The sequence below is a fragment of the Paramormyrops kingsleyae genome, chromosome 1 (assembly GCF_048594095.1).
Source record: "Paramormyrops kingsleyae isolate MSU_618 chromosome 1, PKINGS_0.4, whole genome shotgun sequence".
NCBI classification, from domain to species: Eukaryota; Metazoa; Chordata; class Actinopteri; order Osteoglossiformes; family Mormyridae; genus Paramormyrops; species Paramormyrops kingsleyae.
The window spans coordinates 37,421,069-37,445,463 of NC_132797.1; the positions used below are offsets into that span (position 1 = coordinate 37,421,069).

At 38.3% G+C, this 24,395-nt stretch overlaps 1 protein-coding gene across 4 annotated transcripts in view; it reads left to right on the forward strand.

Moving 5' to 3' along the window:
• The window catches only part of LOC111851594 (receptor tyrosine-protein kinase erbB-4-like), a 198,291-nt gene that overhangs the window by 144,486 nt on the left and 29,410 nt on the right, over positions 1-24,395 (forward strand). For 3 of the 4 annotated variants that reach the window (XM_072715254.1, XM_072715263.1, XM_072715265.1), the window contains 14 exons: positions 2,410-2,475; positions 5,723-5,841; positions 6,474-6,615; positions 7,430-7,543; positions 7,997-8,123; positions 9,367-9,440; positions 10,310-10,400; positions 11,183-11,382; positions 11,480-11,612; positions 13,482-13,575; positions 16,385-16,539; positions 19,837-19,881; positions 21,426-21,476; positions 21,611-21,743. In XM_072715254.1, the coding sequence (XP_072571355.1) occupies positions 2,410-2,475; positions 5,723-5,841; positions 6,474-6,615; positions 7,430-7,543; positions 7,997-8,123; positions 9,367-9,440; positions 10,310-10,400; positions 11,183-11,382; positions 11,480-11,612; positions 13,482-13,575; positions 16,385-16,539; positions 19,837-19,881; positions 21,426-21,476; positions 21,611-21,743 (1,544 nt within the window). The remainder of the gene's footprint in view (positions 1-2,409; positions 2,476-5,722; positions 5,842-6,473; positions 6,616-7,429; positions 7,544-7,996; positions 8,124-9,366; positions 9,441-10,309; positions 10,401-11,182; positions 11,383-11,479; positions 11,613-13,481; positions 13,576-16,384; positions 16,540-19,836; positions 19,882-21,425; positions 21,477-21,610; positions 21,744-24,395) is intronic. The other variant, XM_023826641.2, reaches the window with a different exon arrangement.

A 24,395-nucleotide genomic window follows, 5' to 3' on the forward strand; every position in this document is an offset into this window, starting at 1 on the left:
AAACTCAGGAAAGCATACCATTTAACCAGAAAAGTAATCTTGTTTTAGTGAATGACTTTGAGGAAGATGTAAATTATGCAGTTAAGAAGCGGACTCCCTCATTCACATATAACTAAAGAAATATCTAAATGAAAAATAATATTAACCCATATATAATACTTTCGTAAAGATAAATTATTTATCATAATGATGTTAAGACATAAAAATGTGAATGCAGCTATCATTCTGAGAAGAGCCACAGTCATGTGGTCAAAAAGCCATATGTGGCTCGCGAGCCACAGGTTGCCGACTCCTGATCTAGAGGTAAAGACATGTCCAAATGATATTACTGTGGTAACTTACTATGACCCTTACTGGGAGAAACAGTCATGGATGCTTTGTAAAATAACTATTTTTTTCTATTGTAATTAAGTTACATTATGATTGCCAATTCATATACTGGACATTCATATTAAGTTGTCATCTATTGTTTTAATTTCTGTGTTTTATAAACACCTCATGCATGAAAACTAAAATAATAAGGCTAAAAGATCCAATGTTCCTCCTAAGTAGCTTAGTATGTTGGCTAATAAAAGTATCCCTAATAATGGTGCCAATATATTGCAATCTGTAGACAACAATCTGCAGACGTAAATTTAAAATACAGGACCAGTCAGTGGCTTGGTTACCCTTGTTGCAAAGTTGGATTCATAATGTTTTACATTATATATTTTCCAGTACCTACATAGAAAAAAAATAAAAATGCATTTTAAAGTATAAATGGCAAAACATAAATTGTAAGCAGTGCTCAAGAAAACTGGAAATTCCCTTTTGGATTCCTCTCCTGAGGTGTGTTTTGGGTTGTTATCTTGCTGAACCACCAAATCAGTCTTCAGCTGGGCAAGCCTTTGACATATGCTATGATAATCGGGTGGAGATGAATTTGGTAAATAACACTTCTGGTAAATATAGATAGTTCTAGACCATGATACTGCTCATCTTCTCTGGATTTCCACCTGGTCAGCTTCCAAGGGAGCAGTTCTGACTATGTCCCACTGGCAGGCCCCAGGGTGGATCCAGGACATACTGGAGGGACAATATGTCTCCTAGCTATCTTGGGAATGCCTGGGGATGCCCAGAAGGTCCCGGAATCGATGGCTTTGGAAAGAGAGGTCAGGTTTGACCTTCTTGCCTTGCTGCCACTGTGACACTTAGCCGAAGAAGCAGTCTTAAGATGGGTGGATGCAAGGATAGGTGGAAGCATGGATGGATAAAGGATAAAGGAAGGATTGTTTTAGGAAACACAGCTGGTCCAGCTTTTTCTGTGTTTCCTTGCATGAACAGTAGCTTTATTGGTGAGGTACTGAAGATGAGGAAGAGGAAGGAAGGAAAGAGACAGTGATAATTATTAGATAAATAATACTGAATAGCAAATAAATAGTGTAGTAAACATTTGCCAACGGTGCAAAATGGAATTGAGGAATACTAGGATAAATGCAAATGAGAGTGAGTGGTGTGTAGATCAGTGTTAAGGGATGCAGTCCATCTGGAACTTTCGGTTTTTTAACAGTCTGATAGCACAAGCACAGAAGCTTCTGTCCAGGTTTCCGGTTGTAGACTGGAAGCTGCAATATCGGCTGCCAGTCTTGAAGGTAAATAGTCCATGCCTGGGATGACTGGGGTCTTTGATGATTCTGTGGGCTTTCTGCAAAGACTTCTCTTTTTTTAAATGTCCTCTAGAGCTGGGAGCCTGCCCCCAGTGATAGTCTGAGGTTCTTTCACCACCTTACAGTCCCTGGTGGTACAGCTGCTATACCAGATGGTCAGTGTACCTGTGAAAGCTAGTGAGAATCTCAGAAGCAATGACAAACTTCTTAAGCCTCTCGAGGAAGAAAAGGCGTGCCCTTTTTATCAAAATGTCAGTGTATAGTGACCAGTCCAATCTGTCAGTGGTGTGCATGCACTCTGATGAACTTGATGACCCTCTCCAGCTCAGCTCCCTGGATGCTAGTGGCCCCCAGTTTCTTCCTGTATTGCATGATCATCCCCTTAATTTTGCAAATATTGATTATGATCTGTAGGGAGTTTCATCATTGTTAGTGTTGTGTTGATGAGCACACACCTCTGAAGGGTTCCTGTGTTGAGGATCAGGCAGGTAGAAAGGTCCAAGATTCATTCGCAGATGGAGTTGTTCAGTCCCAAATTCCAGATCTTTCTCACAAGCTTTGAAGGCACTATGTTGTTGAATAATCAATGAACAGCATCCGCTCATTGTAGTATACAGCAAATGCTGAAGTAGGTAAGACAAATGATAATATAAATGTATATGTGTGACTTTTATTAACTCGTATTTGAGAATTATTATGTTTAGGCTCCCTATCTCTGACTAATACATAATATAGTTTACCAGGCTGCTTGATGTATCCATAGGTGGACGGTGCCACAGAACATGTAACGGTCGCTGCTGGGGCCCCCGGGAGGACCAGTGCCAGACCTGTGAGTGTTCTGCATGGGATACCATTTCAAATCTATCCATACACTCCACTTTAGCAGCAATTCACTGATACACTACACTCTAGTTACTCATGCATGGACATTAAATACACTTAAAGCACCTGGGAAGGACATTGTAGAGAAGAAGACGTACAGGAACAAGGAAGAGGCAGGTGTAGCTCAAGTCTCTTGAGTTCAGAACCTCCTTAATGGAAGGTGAGCTGTTGTACCCTTGACAATTGAGTTATAACAACACTTGCACAATTTTTAATGACTTTTATTAGGTTGCATAATGCCCAAGTTTGGGCGTTTGGCAGATAGTAGGCCTTCGTTGATCAAAGATTCATGCTTTCTATTATGACTATCATTAGAGTTTTTGTTTATTACACTCCATTGTTTTGTGACTTATTTCCATTTTGACATATTACTTCCCAAAAGAATTACTGTAATGTGCATGTATGATGTTCTAATGGCTAAGTCCTTCGTAATCTATTTACCTCCAAAACCATTTATCCATCTTACGTATCCTGGATGGACCTACAGCCTTTCCAAGGAAACAAAGTACGCAAGCCAGGAAAGCACCTTGGATAGGATATTCGCCCATAACATGGCACACGCCCGCACACACTGGACAACTTAGAGACAATAATTCACCTAAACCACATGTTTTTTGACTGTGAGAGGCAGTATCTGGAGAAAGCCAATGTGAACATTGGGAGAATATGCATTGGCCATGTGCAGCCATGACCTGCAGCTCTGGAAATGTGATTTCACAGTATGAAGCTGCCAAGCTGCTGTTAAGACACTATGTCATGCTATAAAAATAATACATGTACTATAAAATAATGCATGTATACACAAACACATCCACACAATCCAATTTACTTTGATTACTCTATTTGTGGATATTGAAAATATATGGACAGATGGATCAGTTACCATGTGGGAAGCTATTCTGATATTTTTAGGTTCTCTCCCTTTAAATCCACCCAGTAGTGGTGCTGACCAGGATTCCTTGTAGGAGTTTAGGAAGAGAAAAAAATAATTTTCTCTTATAAAAGTCTTTAGACCCCTAAGGGACATCACTGTTACATGCAAAGGACACAAAATCTTTTCCCTGTAGCCTACAATGATTTTTTTCCCCTAATTTTTAAATGGTACATAATTGTGCGTTCTCAAAAGCAATGTATTCACATTACTGCATAACCAATGACCAGCAAATTTATTTTTGAAATAGTGAATTAAATTGTAAATATGATTAATCCAAGCTCCGCTGGAATTTCTGTGTTTTCTAGGGAATAAGTTGCTCCCTAAGTAGTGCATCTCCTACTCTGGTCTCTACCTACAGGGCTGTAGGGATGTTTTATATGCCTTATTTTTTGTCGTCTTTTTAATATTCTCCCTCACCCTAATTTCAAAGCTTATAAACCTTATACATTTTTATACTTTTTCTTTCACTTTTATACAATTTATACAAATGTCACTGCTTTAACAAAGGCCTCTTTGTGCAAAGATTGATCTGATCTTTTAAATAATTTACTACAAGCATGTAAATCAGACTGTGACGCATCAAGACATACAATAAGATGCTTTAACACAATATAAATTGCTCTATGGAATGTTTTTTAATTCAAAGAATCTAGCAAAGAATGTTTTTCTTTTTCATTGTAATGTACACTAGAATCATCTTTTTTTTAAACTGTATCAGGTTATGAATTTTCCAATGCAAATGTAAGGTGTCCAGCATACAGTACTTTATGACATTGATTTTTTTCTACCCTGCTAGTTTGGATATTTAAGTAAATGTCAAATAGTAAATAGATCTGACTGCTGCAGTTTCCTGGTAATTTGTTTGATGACATGTCATTTCTTTTTAAGTGGGCCATTTCATTTCTATGCACAATGATGGAATTCATTGATGTTCTGTCAGCTGAGATGACGGGCCCACATTGCAGTCTGAGCACTGTGGTGATTGATCACCCTTGATGGTTTGACCTATTGCTGCTAGTAAAACAGAATTTTCTCCCTGCCTAGATTTGAAAACAAAAAACAACTAGCTGAAATGCTTCCCAGGTTTTCCTCAGGTCATACATGAATCTTTCTATCTATCCATCCATCCATCTGTCTGTTTTTCTATCTATTACAACAAATGACCAAAACAAACCAAAATACTGCCTATACATACAGGTACTGATGTTGGATGTGAAGGCCTGGCTCGCAAACTAAATTGTAGTTCATCCCAAAGGTGTTTGATGGAGTTGAGGTCAGGGTTCTGTAAGGGCCAATCAAGTTCTTACACACCTTGCTTTGTGCACTGGGGCACAGTCATGCTGGAACAGAAAAGAATGCATACCAAAACATTTTGGACAATTCTATGCTTCCAACTTTGTAGGAACAATTTGAGGAAGGTCCTTTTCTGTTCCACCATGACTGGAATGGAAATTGGGAGCCAGGCCTTCACCACCTGTCCTCACAAATGTTCTTCTGAATGAATGGGCAAAATTTCTCACAGACACACCCCAAAATCTTGTGGAAAGCCTTCGAAGAAGAGTGGCAGCTGTTATAGCTGCAAAGGGGGACCAACTCCATAATGATGTCATAAAACTTCCTGTGGGTGTAATGACCAGGCATCCCAATATTTTTGTCCATATAGTGCATCTTTGAGCAGGGTTTTAAACTCTTTTACACTCTTATAAGGGAGCTGACTGAGAGGATGGGATTCCAAGGAAACATTTCAGTTCATTGCCGAGCTACATTTGGTGCAGTTGCATATGAAAGGCCAGTGACCTGTATCACAAAGCAGGATTTCTTGCTTAGCCAAAAAAACTTGTTGGATTTAAGGTACCTCAGTTTAAATGGACTTTATCTTTGTTCACTTATATCACTACTGATTCTCAATCCAGTCCTCAAGGATCCCCAGACAGTCCACATTTTGCTCCCTCCCAGCTTCCTACCAGACTATCCCTGAGGACCAGTTTGAGAAACACTGACTTACATTTAGCCCGGACTACCTTAAACAAATTATCGGCTAAGCAAGAAATCCAGCTTTGTGATACAGGCCCCATGTCTATGTGCTTTATAGGGCTTTTGCTTCTCCATAGTCACACCTACCATTTGGACTCAGACAGGTGAAGCAGGTGTGATGAGACATGATACACTGGAAAGATTAGAAAATGGCAACAAATCAAGTTTCAGGTTTTATTTTCATCGTCATATATGGCAGACCCTGACAGCTAGTCTCTCTCCACAGTGACGAAGATGATATGTGCTGAGCAGTGTGATGGCCGCTGCTTTGGCCCTTACGTCAGTGATTGCTGCCACAGGGAGTGTGCTGGTGGCTGTTCTGGCCCCAAAGACACTGACTGCTTTGTGAGTAAAGACTGCATCCTATGCCATATCCAAAGCCAACTCAGTTATAGCTCACCAACAGTCAGTACAGTGACTGATTATGCACTGCTGGGTAAGTGACAGCTCTCACACTGTTAGCACACTGTCAGCAGATCCCCAGTAATAGCACATGTACAGTCAATCAGTGCAGCTTCAGTGCCCATGCACAGTCAGTGTCCTCTCCAGATTCATACTGTTGTATTGCTGATTGACATAGTGTCTTATAATACTTTGTTAACATAGAACTCAATTATATGTGCAGCAAGGATATAAGGAAATGTTCTTAAGTGCATTTCATGTATTTCAAGATGCATTTGTGAATATACCTTATTCACCTAACTAAACTTACTGGATTTGATATCACAAGCATCACAAATGCATCTTCTGAATTTAGGCATCTTTTTTTATCCCCATTTTAATCACACACATGCAGTGAGATATAGAAAATACACAATGCAGGTGGTGATAAATGTTACACTTACTGGCAAAACATGCATGAAATGCATGGTTTATATATAGCCACAGTACCTCCACCATTTATCTTTGCTAAAATCTCTTAAAGGAGCATTTCACAATTTGCCGTTTGTCTAAGCACCATCATCCTATGTCCGCAGGCCTGCACAAACTTCAATGACAGCGGTGCCTGTGTCACCCAGTGCCCCCAGCCTTTTGTCTACAACCCCACAACCTTCCAACTGGAGCACAACCCCAAGGCAAAATACACCTACGGGGCATTCTGTGTCAAAAAATGTCCGCGTGAGTGCTGCCACCCCTGTTTCAAATTTTACTGCCATGGAGGAAAATGAACTTCACTGTCCAAATTGGAAAACTGCATTTTGATTATTTTTTGAGTGCATTGTCTACAGCAGGGGTCACCAACCTTTTTGAAACTGAGAACTATGTCACGGGTACTCAGCCATACGAAGGGCTACCAGTTTGATACACTTTTCTTAAATCATGTATTATAAACATGTTTTAAATGCTTTTTTTTAGATATTGTCACTTTCAAATCCATAGAAATGCAAATGTGATTAAAGAAGAATAGCCAAGAGGATAACATTAAATTTTAGACACTGCTCACTATTGAGTTGTGCTATTTCTAGAACAGATCCGCGGGCAACTCATGTGGTCCTTGGAGGCACCCTGGTGCCCGCGGGCACCATGTTGATGACCCCTGGTCTAAAGTCTAACCTTACATTTAACAGTTTAACCTGCAGTTATGAACATGGTAATGATAATAAGGTTTACTGGCACACATGCCAAGCAGTGACTAGAGAACACACAGCAAGATGCTTCTTGCACTTAGTACACCTGGGAAACAATGCTTACACTGTCTGAGTGCCTGCTATCTATCTTCTGCACCTTTCTTTTAAAGCATGCCTGAACCATTTTTTGGCAAAATAAAAATTAAAGCAGGAGTAAGTTACATTACAATGTAAGAACTGATTTCTGGAGATTAATCTGGTTTATCCACTATTAACAAGCATTAAAATGAAAGTAACCAGGTTTTTCTTTATTTAACATGCGTCATGTTGATCTATGGATGCATCCTGCTTTTGCTGTGTTACAGATAACTTTGTTGTAGACCACAGTTCCTGTGTGCGTGCCTGTCCCAGCAATAAAATGGAGGTGGAAGAAAACCGCATCAAAATGTGCATTCCCTGCACTGATATATGCCCAAAAGGTACCCATTTTTTCATCATTTTGCCTCAGTTTGAGTGGTTTTCATTCAGTACGTACTATCTGAATCATGCTATTTTTTGAGTGCTGCTTTCAGAGAGGTGGATATATTTATACAACTATGTAGGTTGTATTTTAAATTAGAATTGGCTAGGGGATCTTACAAAGGTTGCTGGAACTGGAAAATAGTTGGCAAATGCTGAGCACACCACAAATGTTTGTCGGGAACTTATTAATAAAGACTGTTTGTCTACGTTTGATTGATTGCAAGAATTTTTTATGAATCTTAATTGAAAATGGCTTTTATTTACTTAACTGTACATTATGAAATACGATTGCGTGTCACACAACTTCTGGACATTTTTATCAGGCAAGTGTAATACACGGTTTCTTTCATGACCTTATTGCTTTACAGCTATCAAACTGTATGAAAACATTATTTTTGTCTGTATTCTAGCATGTGATGGCATAGGAACTGCCAGCCTACAGACAGCACAGACCGTGGATTCAAGCAACATTGATAAGTTTCTCAACTGCACTAAGATCAACGGCAACCTAGTCTTCCTCATCACTGGCATCAAAGGGTGAGAATCCTTCCCTCTCATCTCTTTATGGGAGCTTCTGAGTTTCCGAGGAGCCCCACTCTCATTACAATGCCTCCACATTAATATGTGTGGCAGCGATGTTATAGGGCCACACAAGATTGTGCTAAACACAATCTTGACTGCTGCGAGCACGATATCACAGTTTCCCCAGCCCCTATGCACATATACCTTTTTCTGTTGGTTATTTCCAGCATCTTGCCCCAATGAGAGTCAGTTAATCTGATGAGGGACTCATTTCTATCTGCATTGTCCATTTCTAGCTGCATTGTCTCCACACAGGGGATAGGATGTTTTTGTTGGGTTTGAAATGTGTGAGATTCTCAGAATGAATTTTACCTTCCGATCCATCGGTTGCTGCAGTTGGGTTGGCCTTGATTTCCTTGCTTGACACAATGCACTCTGTAGACCTTAATTAACTTACTCATAGATCTTTTAATGGTGGCATTTATTTAGTCTTGAGTTTGTATTTGGGGCAGTCAAATTGAAAAATTTTACGTATAGGCAGAAAACCAGGCCTCTCTCTGATTAAATAGTAGAACTGTAATACGTTGTATTGATGAGTTCTTGTAAACATGATATAAATCCTCATTTGAATTGCTCTCCGAAAGTGAAGGAAAGTGATCTTCATTCCATGTTCAAGTAGTATATAGTATTCAGTAGTAGTATATAGTATTCATTATATAGTGTAAAGCACAGCAAAGCAGTGTTCCTTCAGGACCACGGTTTAAAATACATACAAAACAGATCATACACAATGATACTCTTGAAAACATTATGTGGCTTCAGTGGTCAGTCGGCTCGAGGTACAGTACAGTACCATATATATAGTTACTTTAATTATTACTGTATTATTATTAGTATTATGTACTGTATTATTGTTGTTCCGATTTACCTACAAATTCAACTTAAAGATAGACTTACGGAATGCATCTTGTTCAATATCTGGGGGCTGTCTGTATATGTAAACATGGGGGGACAGCCACACTGTACAGAGGAGCCATTTATGGAGAGTCATTAGCATTGCACTTCCTGAAATCGAAAATCATATATCATACACATTCAGGGATTTTGCACCAGACCACTAGCTACTCCAGCCCAACTCTGTACACTAAATCTGTACACTATTTTTGCGATTGAGGCCCAGCATCAAAAGCAGTGAAATAACGGTGTGTGAACATGCTGTTGTTATCTTCCATGTGTCACCTCTTTTTTTAATTCCCAGGGATGTGTATCATGGCATTGAGGCACTGGATCCAGAAAAGCTCAATGTGTTCCGCACAGTCAGGGAGATCACAGGTGAGAGATGATCTAAAATTTTCTCTTGCCATCTTTGAAAAAGGAAATGGACCCCCTAGTCGTAGTTGGAATTGTGGCAGAGAGGCAAAACTGCATTTAACCTTTGAGTGACTTTTGTGGGCAGTGGAGTATACAGAAATTACTGAATCTGACCTCCATCACTAAGTTACATTATACTTTCTAACAAACATTAATCACGATGGTGATCCATAGCAGTCGACCACCATGCGTTTCCCTTCAGGTGGCAGTCTGACTGTATACCTTGCATGTGACAAATATAACCCTTGAATCACATTTGCTGTGAAATGTATGTCATTCTGCTATAGACCTTCTTTTCTTAATGCCTGGATTACAATGAACTCCTGGTACTGAGGAAGTAATCTGCTTTTCAGCTTATGACATTAATTATGACTTACGATTTAGTCGTGTAGTATTAATCATGCATTGCTATGACTGATCTTTGTAGTTATTGCAAGCATATTAATCGTGTTAGTTTCAGTGCTCAGTGTCCTTTGGCTTGTACAGCTGACCTGCCTGGTCCAACATACCCTATGACAGATGTAAGTTAAATGAATTAGAAAAGGGTTTTCATGATTGTAACCATGGTTGCAGCTCAAAGGACTCACTCAGTCATTTCAAGTAAATTACTTTTTTTCCAGGTGTATAATGACATGTATTAAAATGATTAATAGCTTCCATTTACATGACAAGGCAAAAGTAATTTCTATTCATTTATATTTATTATATTTCTGTGATTCTGTACATAATACATTGAAACCATAACATATTATGTGTTTGGTTTGGTTGCCATGGATCTTGGATGGACTGCAATAACAAACCAGTGAGCTTATACCTGTCCCCTTTCCCAGGTTTTCTGAATATCCAGTCCTGGCCAGAGAACATGACAGATCTCAGTGTGTTCTCCAACCTGGCCATCATAGGAGGAAGGGCTGTCTATAGGTACAACATTAATGTAGCATCAAATATTCCCTCAATTAGTAGGCCAAAGAATGCAACAACTATTGGCATGATCATTGTGAGAAATATGAAAGAAACGAACTGTAGATTACCAAGGTCTTACAGGAAAAAATCACTACACATCATAATATCATTATGTGTCCTGAGACATAAGAAATAATTAACCATAATTTAATGTTAGGTCAGGGTATTAAGCTACAGTTTGGCACAGTCTGGTTCACACTGCCTCTCTCCCATAAAGCATACTTATAAGCAAATGAATGGCTGGCAGCTTTAGTTAATATCCATTTCTCTATGAAGGATATCTATCTTTGCTCATGATCCTTACATAGTTGTTACCCACATTACTACCTCAGACTTCATTATGTCTTTTGCAAAAATATCGTTTGATATAATATAATTGCTGACAGACTGAATAACCTCATCTCTTGCTTTCTCGCATCCTATCACCTTTGCCTTCTATTCTATTTTTCCACTACAGTATTTTGTGGCTCCTACCTTTTTCTATGATTTTTTTTGCATCGCCTTCCTCACTTTACATCCCCCCTTTTCTATCTTTCTCCATCTGTTCCCACTTATTTTCTCCTTCCCTCTACATTGTTTACCAATTCCACCATTTTCAACCATCCCCCATATTATTCCACTCTCCCCATATTTTCATACATCCTACTTCTCACTTCCCTCATATTTTATGCACCTTTCCAACCCCCTACCATGTTCCCCTACCCTTATCTTACTCTTGTTGCCCTCTTGCCCCCCTTCAGTGGAATCTCCCTGTTGATCCTCAAGCAGCAGTGGATCTCCTCCCTCCAGCTACAGTCCCTGAGTGAGATCAGTGCGGGAAATGTCTACATTACCAACAACAGCCAACTCTGCTATTACAACACAGTAAATTGGACCCGCCTGTTTCGAACTGGCAGCCAGAAGGCCTTGATACGCAACAACCGTGACCCAAAGGAATGTAGTGAGTATACCAGCTTTAGCCTACTGTAATTTCATAACTACTAATACATTCTGGTTTTTGGTGTGTTCTTACTGGAAAGGTCTTCCTTTTCATACAGCCCAGGACCAGATGGTGTGTGACCCACTGTGTTCTGATGCCGGCTGCTGGGGTCCTGGGCCAGCCCAGTGCCTGTCCTGCCGATTTTTCAAGAGGGGTCGCCAATGTGTGGAATTCTGCAATCTGTATGAGGGGTCAGCATGCTACATTATACAACACATAACCATCAGGAGCAGAAACATCAGCAGCAGTGTATTTCATTATCTGAATGTTGCACAACATATATTAGAGCAAAGGTGATGTTGGTCATAGTGGCAGCTGACTAAGGACAATAAATCCTATTAATAAGCCAATTAATTTTATGAAAATACTTCAACCATAATTGAAACAGATATGCCAATGGGGTACAAAATCCTACGAACAATACACAGAAAAATACTTGGGTTTACTTAAGCCTTCAACACCAAAACACTGGGACAACAGAAGAGAATAGATTTATGTTATAAAACAGACAAGAATGTGTAGCAAATTAAACAGAAATCTCCTTTTTTTAAAATGCGGTAGTGACATGGTCATAAAATTACTAATTAACTATAAGCCCTCTCAAACAGGCTCAGCTTGGGTGAAGAACATGTGGAAGGAGGAGCTATTTAAGAAAAAAAAACAAAATTATAAATTTATTTAAGGCGGAGCACAAATCAAAGGCAGCAAGTACTCCTTAGAACAAAAGCCATGCAGATATATGTAAAACAAATTCATCTAAATGTTACAAAACTGATCACAATACTGTAATATTGTTAAGAGGTGAAATACTGCTCAAAGGAACTGATATTGTGCATTGTATTGTTAAATGCTAGACTGAGCAAGTCTAGTCTTGTGTTTCTGTGGCAATGTTTGTTTGTTTTTTTTTTGCTGTTTTCAACATGCTCTAATACTCTTCAAGAGGAGGAAGGTAACCAGCAGAACAGGAAAAAAGGGCAAAAAAATGATTTCATTTTTTGGCTTCCAAAGTGATCCTTTTTAATTAAAAAGGGGACAACATCACAAGCGCAGTGTGCCCTTGTGTGAGCTTGGATGATAATCGTGATGTTGGAGCCAGGCATGTGGGGGTGTTATCACAGTCCAGCCAGCTGAGCCTGGGGGGGTGGGGCACAGCAAACACGGTCATACATGTATAGCCCTACTATGAACCATACCACGGGATGTCCTTAATGTAGCTTCTACAATATCTTAGTTACAAAAATTTAAATATCTCATTTATTTCAAATAGCTAATGTTTCAACAATTTCAATTTCTTCTTTCAGCATAAAAAAACAAATAAAAGACTGCTATAAAAAGAGTGCTACAGTAATTCCATTACGTGGAATTATTCATTGTTATTATCTTTTCCTTTGTCACTCAGTACGTAGTCAAAAAAAAAAAAAGTCTAATTTTCCTGCTGGCAAAGACCGCTGGCTTCTTTGAGCAGGCTTGAACAATAGGACCCATTCAACAACGTATAAACTATTTTTTCTACTTTACCTTAATTGTTACACTTTGTTTTTATGGATAATCCATTTCAATAATTATTTTATTCTTATCCCCAATCCATTACAAAACAAAGCATATTTATAGTTTAATTGTCAATTAATAATAGCACTTTGTTTGTGCATGTACTTGTTGCAGTATTGACCAAGGTGCAGGTTTTATTTACAGGCTGTTGTTGTTCAGCTTTTTATAGTTTAATTTATTTTTGTCAGATGGGAATGTTTCTTGTTATAAAATATCAGGGAAAATGTAACACCCCAGAGAAGACGGGAAGATAGGCATGGCTTAAATACTTATGCCACTTGAATAAACTACTTCACTGATTGGTTTAATTTAAAGCACATTGATCGCTGAAAAAAAAAAAGAAATTTGTGAAGTTAGTCAGTCGGAACACTTTCAACTGAGAAAGAGAGCCAAGGGGCAACTGGTCCTACACGATTTAGTATAATACACCAGTCAGTTCACCGTTATTAATCTGCATAGGATCCCACAGCAGAAAAAGCAGTACAATTCTATTTCACTCTCTCTGTTACCAGGGATGTCCGCGAGTTTGCCAACGGTTCTGTGTGTGTGGAGTGTGACAGCCAATGTGAAAAGGTTGAGGACAACGCATTGACCTGCCACGGCCCGGTAAAAATCACCACATTTGAACCAACATCTCAACCTAACTGAAGGTGGTCATGTTGTCTTTCCTGGCCATTACAAATTATTCATATCAATTATCCATCACATCCTGCTTTAGGATACTGAAACATCATTCCGCCCATATCTATTTATATACTGTTCATCAATTCAAGAACACCATCCATTTCCAATAATCTCTCATCCAGTACAGTACAGGGTTCTATTGAGCCTAAAGTCTATCCCAGAATACACAGGGCGTGAGGCAGAATACACCCAGGATGGGTTGCCAGTCCATCACAAGGCGACACATTCACTACTTTGCGCAGTTTAGTCAAACCTGTTCACAGTACCTTATATGTACCCAGTGGTATCCCTGCAGAAACATAGCAAATGTGAGGCTACAGTGTTAACTACTGAGCCCTTGAGGAAAGCACTGTATCATTTCTGAACCACTTTTGCTTTGTCATCATGTATGCAGCATTGGTTGAAAATGGTCATTATTTCAAAATTTTTTTTTCTTTAGTCTCATTGTGATAGAAATATTATTTGCAGATTATTCCGAATCTCTAATGCTGTACTCACATTGGATTATGATGTAAAATATGGCTATTATGGATATTAAACACATTACAGAATAGACCCCCCACTTTAATAAATATAAAGAAACACACAAACAAAATATACACAATTTTATAATACAGGCAGCTCATGACTTGTAATAGTGACTTACATAAATCTGGACTTCTGAAAAACATATCCAAGATACATGAGAGTTTATAGAAGCATTAATGCAAAAAGGTGGCAAACACTGAAAATATATATTTTTTATTTATTTAATATGCGTTCTTTAATATATATTACTAGTATTTTTTTGGCTTACATGTTTTGTATGGAATCATAGGAGTTCCATAAAAAAGAATAAATCTGTAAAAGAATAAGTACAAATAAATATGATAATAAGGAAATCAATTAAAAATAAAGGAATAAGAAAATTAATGATATTATTTAATGTGTTTGCTTTTTCTCTTTGCTTTACAGTAATATTTACCGTATTACTTTTAATTTTGGCATATTGCTTTTGCCGTATTGCTTTTAATTTTATTGGATTGCTTTTACATTTACCGTATTACTTTTAATTTTGGCATATTGCTTTTGCCGTATTGCTTTTAATTTTAGCATATTGCTTTTGCCATACTGTTTTTACTTTACTTTTATCATGTTGCTTTTCATTTTGCCAAACTGCTTTTACTTTTACCCTATTGCTTTTGCTTTTTCCCTATTGCCTTGCACCTCCCCAGTAGTTTGTGTTTGAAGGAAAACTACCTAGCCTGGAGTAGGTACTTAAAAGGGTTCCGGAACTGCCGCCAAGGAACTACAATTGTGCTGAGTTCCTATGGTGTGAACATGACAAAAGTCCCTGGTTCCAGAAAAAGTTTCTGCGGTGTGAAAGCGCCTTTAGTATAACATGCCCAAGTTTCAACATATCGTGGGATGGAATTGATAAAAACGTGACCACAATTTAAGTAAAGCGTTTTCCACAAGTAACTTGTCACATACGAGGGTAACACCTCTTGTGCCAGATGAAAAAAGAAAAAAAAACAGAATGTGTGCGCTTGGTATCCATTTTTTCCATTTTTGTTTTGAGCACAAGATTGGAAATTGGTAAACAAGTCGAAAGCAGGATTCATGTGTGCTGGAATTAGGGGGCACCATAAGGGGGGAAGGGATTAAGATGATTCCAAGGGCCCTGAGTGACAGGGGCCCTAAAAAATTTGGAAAATAACTGGATTGGTCTGGACTGAGGGCCCAATAATGATATGCTTTCATGGGGCCCAAAATCTCCAGCAAGGCCCCTGACTGGAATTGATTACTCAGCCTGGGTATGAAGGCATGCCTAAAGCCAGTTGATTGACAGCTTGTCCCTTTATTAAAAGCAATACCACAAAACTAAAAGCAGCACAGTAAAAGTAAAAGCAATCTGGTAAAATTAAAAGCTAAATGGCAAAAGCAATACGGCAAAACGGTTAAAGTAAAATCAAAATCAATAAAGAAAAGCATTAATTTTCTCATTCTTTTAAAAAAATTTATTTTCTCTATTATTTTATTTTCATTTGTATTTGTTCTTATTCAACATTTATTCTTTTACAGATTTATTCTTTTTTATGGCATTCCTATGATATAGTTTTGTACTATCAGGTGTCTTTAATGGTATTGGTGGAATTGCATTTATATAAATCTTTAGAATTTTAGTGACGTGTTTACAAAGTAATCTTGAAAGTCACCCAGTCTGGGGAAATAGAAACAAATGGCATGCATTTAAAGATACACTTTCCATTTTTTGGCATGAGAGCTCCAAGGTTATGCCAGACTGAATAGAAATGACAAAACTGTTGGGACAGTGGTATATTTCTGAATAAGCCAGTGATGCATCAGCCAGGCCTGGCCTGGAGTTTTTTTTTCTTTCTTTTTTATTTCGAGAGGCAGTTAAAGTCCTGTCTGTGGAAGCTGACACCTATATAAATAACCACTACAGCAGCTCAACAGTTCAGGGTTTTATGGAGTTTTCCAAGAACAGGCTATAGATTCTCCTGCATTCATGTGAGAGACATCAACCAACTTCTGAAATCTCAAGGCCTTACACAGCAAAATACTTTAGTGATATCAGCTGACTGTTCAAAATGCTTATCTAGATTCACTTCATTCTTGCACTATAATATTATGCTGAAAAAAAATCAAATGTTTTTAGTAAGTGGCAACTCACTTCCTTTATTCTACATTCACTTCCTACTGTTTTCTCTGCCCACCCATGTTACAGGGCCCTGACCAGTGTGTAAAATGTGCACACTTCAAAGATGGTCCCAACTGCGTAGATAAATGCCCAGATGGGCTACAGGGTGCAAGCAGCTTCATCTTCAAGTACGCTGAAGCCAACAAAGAGTGCCGCCCCTGTCACTCCAACTGTACCCAGGGGTAAGGGACTCTGCGTGTGACAGGCTTTAATGACTATGCGTGGTTTGTACTTGTGTGGTTTGAAATCATGAATTATGAAGAACGTTAATGTGCAACCATCTACCTGAATTTGTGTGTGTCTCCCTCTCTCTCTCTCTCTCTCTCTCTCTCTCTATATATATATATATATATATATATATATATATATATATATATATATATACACTCACCTAAAGGATTATTAGGAACACCTGTTCAATTTCTCATTAATGCAATTATCTAATCAACCAATTACATGGCAGTTGCTTCAATGCATTTAGGGGTGTGGTCCTGGTCAACACAATCTCCTGAACTCCAAACTGAATGTCAGAATGGGAAAGAAAGGTGATTTAAGCAATTTTGAGCGTGGCATGGTTGTTGGTGCCAGACGGGCCGGTCTGAGTATTTCACAATCTGCTCAGTTACTTCGATTTTCATGCACAACCATTTCTAGGGTTTACAAAGAATGGTGTGCAAAGGGAAAAACATCCAGTATGCAGCAGTCCTGTGGGCGAAAATGCCTTGTTGATGCTAGAGGTCAGAGGAGAATGGGCCGACTGATTCAAGCTGATAGAAGAGCAACTTTGACTGAAATAACCACTCGTTACAACCGAGGTATGCAGCAAAGCATTTGGGAAGCCACAACATGCACAACCTTGAGGCGGATGGGCTACAACAGCAGAAGACCCCGCCGGGTACCACTCATCTCCACTACAAATAGGAAAAAGAGGCTACAATTTGCACGAGCTCACCAAAATTGGACAGTTGAAGACTGGAAAAATGTTGCCTGGTCTGATGAGTCTCGATTTCTGTTGAGACATTCAAATGGTAGAGTCAGAATTTAGCGTAAACAGAATGAGAACATGGATCCATCATGCCTTGTTACCACTGTGCAGGCTGGTGGTGGTGGTGTAATGGTGTGGGGGATGTTTTCTTGGCACACTTTAGGCCCCTTAGTGCCAATTGGGCATCGTTTAAATGCCACGGCCTATCTGAGCATTGTTTCTGACCATGTCCATCCCTTTATGAAGGCGAAAGGGGGTCAAACACCGTATTAGTATGGTGTTCCTAATAATCCTTTAGGTGAGTGTATATATATATATATATGTACTGTATACCAAAGTTCTGCCTTTACCAAAGTTCTGCCTTTTATTCACACCCAGCACAGTCTAATTCACAATTTTAATAGAGTTCAGTAATCTGTGTCTTGGAGACGAAATCAACTGGTTTTCTTATATTGCATTGAAACCCTTTCTTCATTTGTGAGTGGGAGGATGACTAGGTATCCTGAAGGGAAGGCATGTACTCATGGAGGATTATGATAACCAATTTTTCTCAGGGCTTTTTCCAACAGGTTCTAATCCTGAAATTGATCAATAGGTCACAATCACATCAGTCAAATATAAATTATTTTATTTAGCCAATCTATTTACAAGAAAATTGCTCTTCCCTTTCTGTTAATTTATTCAATCTGTCAAAAGGCCAGCATAACAAATTGATACAGTAAATTCCATGTAGATTTGTGGCTGACAGTCCAACTATGACTGTACTATTTAATTACATCCTTTGATGCATGAATCAATTTCAAAGTAAATTAAAATTTAAATAGCTCATATCTAGCAGACTCAGATCAGGCAAATTAAAACAATTGGCAGTTAAACTGAATATATGTTTTATGTTCTTGCATGTGAGGGATATGATAATAATACCAGTTTTATAATGCAGCTCTAAGGATCTTACTGCGATTCACTTTCATAATGACAGAACCAAAATTGTTTTTATGGTAAATCAATAGTATACAAAAAGAGTCTTAATGTATCCATACAAGAGGCAAATACTTTACATAGAAAATGGAGACTGATATTGTTCATCCCCGTTTAATAAATCAATTGAACAGAGTTGCATGTGTGCAATATATAGGTAGACAAACTGTCAACAACAAAAGGGTAGACACTTTATATTACACTTTGAAGCTGTATAATGTGGAGGTCATTTTAATGAAATTGTTTTTTTTTTTCTTTTTTGGAACTGAGCAAAACACCCCCTGTTTGTATTCTTTCACTCAGGTGAAAAGCAGGTTGATTTCATTTTAGGTTGGTTAGCTATATAAACTAAGAAGTTATGTATTAGGGCCAAGGCTGCAGAGATGTCAGGTGACTGGGTGTGTGTCATTATTGCAACATACTTTTTAAAATAACATTTTTCTCTTTTTTCATATGCCCCCCTAAGTTAACTTATAATGACATCTGCTCTGCCACCCACAAGCTAGTTTTTGCTTTTCTAAGTTATGCTCAGTCTCATTTTCTCTTTTGCAGTCAATGGTATTTATCGTACTGGTCCCATCTCAGGCCCATTTAAAAAAAAAAAAAAGATAATTCTGTGTTCCCATCCCCATCACACATGACTGCGTCATGCATGCAGTTTATGTTTCACATGCACCATTTTAGGCTGTTATTTCTCATTACTTACCAGTGCCATAGTAATGTCATAACAATTGGGATATTGTAATAGTTGCTGAATTTCTGAACATGTGAAACAGTGGGATCTTTTCCAAGTACCGTAGGCCCTCTGTATCCGCGGGGGATTGGTTCCAAGAACCCCCACAGATACCAAAATCCATGGATGCTCAGGTCCCTTATATAAAATGTCATAATATTTTCATATAACCTACGCACATCCTCCCATATACTTCATATCTGCATTGCGTATAATATCTAATACAATGTAAATGCTATATAAATTATTCTTTTACTGTATTGTTTAGGGAATAATGACAAGAAAGTCAGTACGCAACCATCGTAGTGCATATAAAAAACATAAATAGAGAAAATAAATTCATTCTCTTTCTACCTACACATCACTACATTCACGTGGATTTAGCAAACCGTTTGGCATGTGGCAAATTCAAGATTTGCTTTTTGGAATTTTCTGGAAGTTTTATTTTTTCCCTCGACTGTATGAGGACTGAACGTCAAATCATACCATTAGATAGATTCATGCTTCATTTAATTTTTATCTGCTTCACACAAATGTTGTGGTTTTCACTCTTTGTTTAGGATTATCCATCTAAATGTTCAAATTCTAATGAGTAGAAAGATCCAGTCCCAGCAAGATCATTAGCGCTGAAACTACTTCAATCCAAACATCATTGCCATTGTACTTTCTCTGGTGGCCTTCTGGGTCTCTCCACAAACTGTGAACTTATTGATGTCTTTGTTGATAGAAGGTACACAGATGCAGTTGGTTTCAATCAAAAAGTGTCTCTTTTTTCACTGTCAGGTGCCTTGGGCCACGGATCCAAGACTGTGTGGGGTTGATGGACAGGTACTTGTCATTATTTGACCATCTTGTTATCCTTTCCCCTGGTACATTACTGTCACTGCTATCATTGATGGTTTTTAACAGTTTCTGTGTTGTTCTGCTTTGCTTCACATTTTATTTTATGGACTATAAACATGACTGGAATAGTGAACTTCATTTTGTGCATTTTTGAGGGGCTGTTCACAATGGGTGCTTGTTTTTCTATGAACAGTAACTCACATAGACAACTTGAGATTATAAATTCCCTGTACCTCAGTTCTGCAATCAGTTGAGTGTTGCTTACTGACCAACTAACATGGCATAGGGTAACACAATGGCACTGTTTCTTTTTTCTTGCAATGTTTTATAGATTATTGATCCAGACAGGTAGTGAGGGGCCCAGATGATTGTTTCAGTCAATAGTATCATTTGAAAGATGTTCATGGTGACAAAGGGGAGTTCATTATAGACATTTGTCTGTGCATCTCCTTTACAAACTCCTATACATTTCTGTATATCTTCTAATTTTGCATTATCCACATATCCGGTAATTTTTGCCTGCATCAACCTTTGTCTCAAAAAATATATTGCATACCACAAATAGCAGGAAACCAGCTGAATGAGAGTTTTTCTGTGTTTGATACTAATGCATTTGAATACAAGAATATATTGTTGAAGCGGTAAGTCTAATCTCGCAAATATTACACTTTGAAAACAGTGCTCACATATTTTTAATACTGAGCTCAAATGTTTTTATTGTATGGATACATTAATGTACTGTCCTGTCCTATAAAGGCAAATCACAATAACTATGCAGTCACCCGAAGCCTATTCTGAGAAAAATGGCTTCAAATTTTTTGACTGTCCATCCATATGTCTAGTATGTAGGTAAATGATTGTGTTTTCTTCAAAAATGAGCATACCTAAGCTAAGATATTTTGTTACAAGATAAAACAGGGCTAAATACTCCCAATTTTTATCATAACTCAATTTTGCAGTTATGGTATTTTGCCTTTGTACAACGGTGTAGCAAGTATCAGCCTACATTTATTGGATGACTGATTGCAAAACCTTAATGGGCATAGACACAATTATGCACTCTCCCAAGTCAGCATGCAAGGACAGTTGAAATATCAACATAGATTCCACCCATGATTCTACCCAAAATTGTAGAACTGAACAAATTTAAATGGATAATATATACACATTTTTCCCAGCTGCCATTTAGACTTAAGCTATAAATTGTGTCCCATCTCTTTTTATAGTATTCTGTTTGTCCAAACTATAATCTTTTCCTGTCCTGTTACGATGACATCTGTATTTACAAATTAATGTATGGTTTGTTACTTTCTGGGCTTCTGGGGCAAAAGTATTATGCTTAAAGATAAATGCTTTGCTTTTGCAATTTTTAAAATTTGAGTTATAACTGTCTTGCCTGGTGTTTATTTTGGTTTAGCAATATTTATAAAGACAGTATCCTCCTGAGATCCAGCAATTAATTTTTGTCCTCTGTAGAGGACATTACATTTTTGCTCATATCTTTCATACTATACATGCTACTCTTTTAGGTCCCGTTGTTCCTTAAAGAGGACAGTTAAGATGACATCACATATGTGGGGGTATGCCTTTCACCATCCCAACACTTAATTTATGTAAAAATAAAAATAAAAAAAAATTGAAAAACCTTTTTTTTGCCTTGGATCTCAGGAGGATATGTACTTTTACTGTCTTACACTGCCTCTCTTCATTGCAGGACCCCCCTTATCGCAGCTGGGGTGATCGGGGGTTTGTTTGTGGTAGTAATATTAGCCCTGAGTATGGCCGTCTACGTTCGGCGCAAGAGCATCAAGAAGAAGAGGGCCCTGAGACGCTTTCTTGAGACAGAGGTCAGAAACCCATATCAGTGCTTAGTGGACAATGCCTTGCCTATAGGGAATGTGATTAGAATCTAAAATGATCATCACACAGGTACATTCTCAGTCACTTGTCACAACAAATTCTATCGAATGCATCATTGTGAATTTTCATTAAAACAATGGAGAGAACTCATCATGTGTTCTGGAAAGTGGTGGGAACACCATTAGCCTGAGGAGGTGATGGAAGCATACTGTTAGCAAGTTGTAGCAGAAGAAATACATATGCATACATTTCAGCTTTACTTGGGATGTTATTTTCATGGAGGTGGATGGTGTAATATTAGTTGAGAGTGACACTTGAGAGCAGCATGTTGCTGGGGTGCATTCTATTAATGTGGTGTAGTGGTTAGGAACAGAATGCTAGACTGAGCATTAAGAGTGATCCTTCACCCAAGATAATGAAAGAATTGCTTTACAAAGGGATAGGTATTATCATTGTGTGAAGAATTTGTTTTAAAAAGTTCAAATAAGATCATAAAAGTGTAAGAACTTCAGCCATCCATCTTCCAAGCACTTATCCTAGTTAGGGTCAATGGGGGTGGGGGCAGGGGGGACCCTAACCCAGGCAGCATAAGGGGACACCAAGAACGTAATACCAGGGCGTACCGACACCCTAGCTGTATGTTTTAGTCACATGACGCAGACAAAACATGCAATCTACACAAACACATCATAGCCAGGGTTCAAACCCTCGACCCTGCAGACAGTGCTACCCACCACTAGTGTTGTGCCAAGCAATTTAGGTAGGCATGTGCCTATTGAATATTTTGTGAAAATGTAACGTACCATATAAATGAATTATTCAGTCAACCAATAACATGCCTACTTTGACTGTGAATAACATGTTGTTAAACTTGCAGTAAACTTGCAGTCAGGGTAATCTGACCAATGAGCAAACTTCCCGTGTCAGATTGCATCCCATAATACCCTCCCCCATTCCCATCTTCTACCAATAACTCTACATATCATCAATGAGTAGTCATGTCATGACATTCACTTTTCTTTCACACATTCACAATCTCAGCAGCAAGGCTATCTATGCTTAGCTTTTTACAACTGCAAACCAAGTAAATGTGCTACTGCATGTATAAGAAGGAAACTGAATCTCCATATCACATATTTTGAACACAACTAACAAACTATTTTCTGGCTGACATTAGCTATGCTTTTTGGGCATTAGCAGATAGGAGATAAGTAGTGGTTGTCATTTGCCGGACATGTTTGAATGTATGATAGTAACATGCCGTTTCAGGCACAATAATATGTGCATGTGTATTTTTTATGTCTTGTGTGAGGTTTTGAAATGGTGCCGACCCACAAATTTGATTTGCACAATAACCTTCCTCCCAACTGTACCACCCAGTAACTTCATTGCCATGATAATACACTGCAAAATGAATTCTCAAAGCAGAAGAAGGTCAAAAAAAGGGAAACTTTTTTAATGTTTGGGGTAGGGGATTGTGCCAAGGAACTTTAACCACTTTCTGTGGGGCAGTGTGCGGTCCTCATGCTCACGACAGGAAGGTCACCGGATTAAATCCCATCACTGATAGAGTGCATTTGTATTCAAAACCCATATTGTTCAGCTGTGCTATAGTACTTTTTTAAGTAGGGGGAAATTTTCAAATTCCATGTTATCGAGAATGCATCAATACATTGCAATGTGCGATACTACTAAAAATGAATACTATATAGAATATGCCGTGTTTTCCCTCAGATAATCCATGCATATCAATGCAGATCAATGGTATCTTCATGCATCTTAACCAATCAGATGGTGGTGACACAACCAGCTCTGTTTATTCATGCTTTCACACATACTAGTAAGCAGGGCCATATCAGCACAGGTACAAATGGGGTTCGGCTCCGTTTTTGATGACATTGGAAAAGCACCAACAGTTTTTCTATGGCAAAATTCTATACCTCACATATCCCAGTGGTTCTGTGAGTAGCACTACTGTATTGCAGCTATAGGGTGTTCCACCTCTGCCCTGTGCATGTGGAGTTTGCCGATCAGGCAAATTGATGTTTCTAATTTACCTGGACCAGGGGTGGATTAATGTATGTGTGGGCCCAAGGCTGGTATCAGCATGCACAGGTAGATCACGTGTAGACATATATTAAGGTTACAGACTCGTCACCATTGCAATCTAAACAGTTTAGACAATATACCGGGAGTAATTATAGCAGGTTGTGTACATAAATAAAAATGCAATAAGTAAATAAAATAAATTCCATTATTTTTTGCAATTGATACTTTTCTGAGCCTAATCAGCTGCAGTCATGCAGAGGTAAGTGAAACAATAAAAGCATAAAATTAAAATCTCCTGAATAAAATTCTATTTGTAAGAATTGCTGCTTGGGATAGTTCAGTCTGTTTTTTTCTGTTGGTAAATGGGTGGAATGGGCAGCTCATTCTGTTCTACTCCTCATTCTCATACCCTGATGTAACAACCATATTCGATCAGAATGGACAATCTGTCATAATACAATTTGCACGCTCTCACTTCTCCCTTCTGACTTCCCCACTCTGGGATACATTTAATGAAAATGGTTTTAACCTCACATCTATATCTATTCATGGATGAGATTAAAAAAGTGAAGTGTGAGTCACAGCTCATA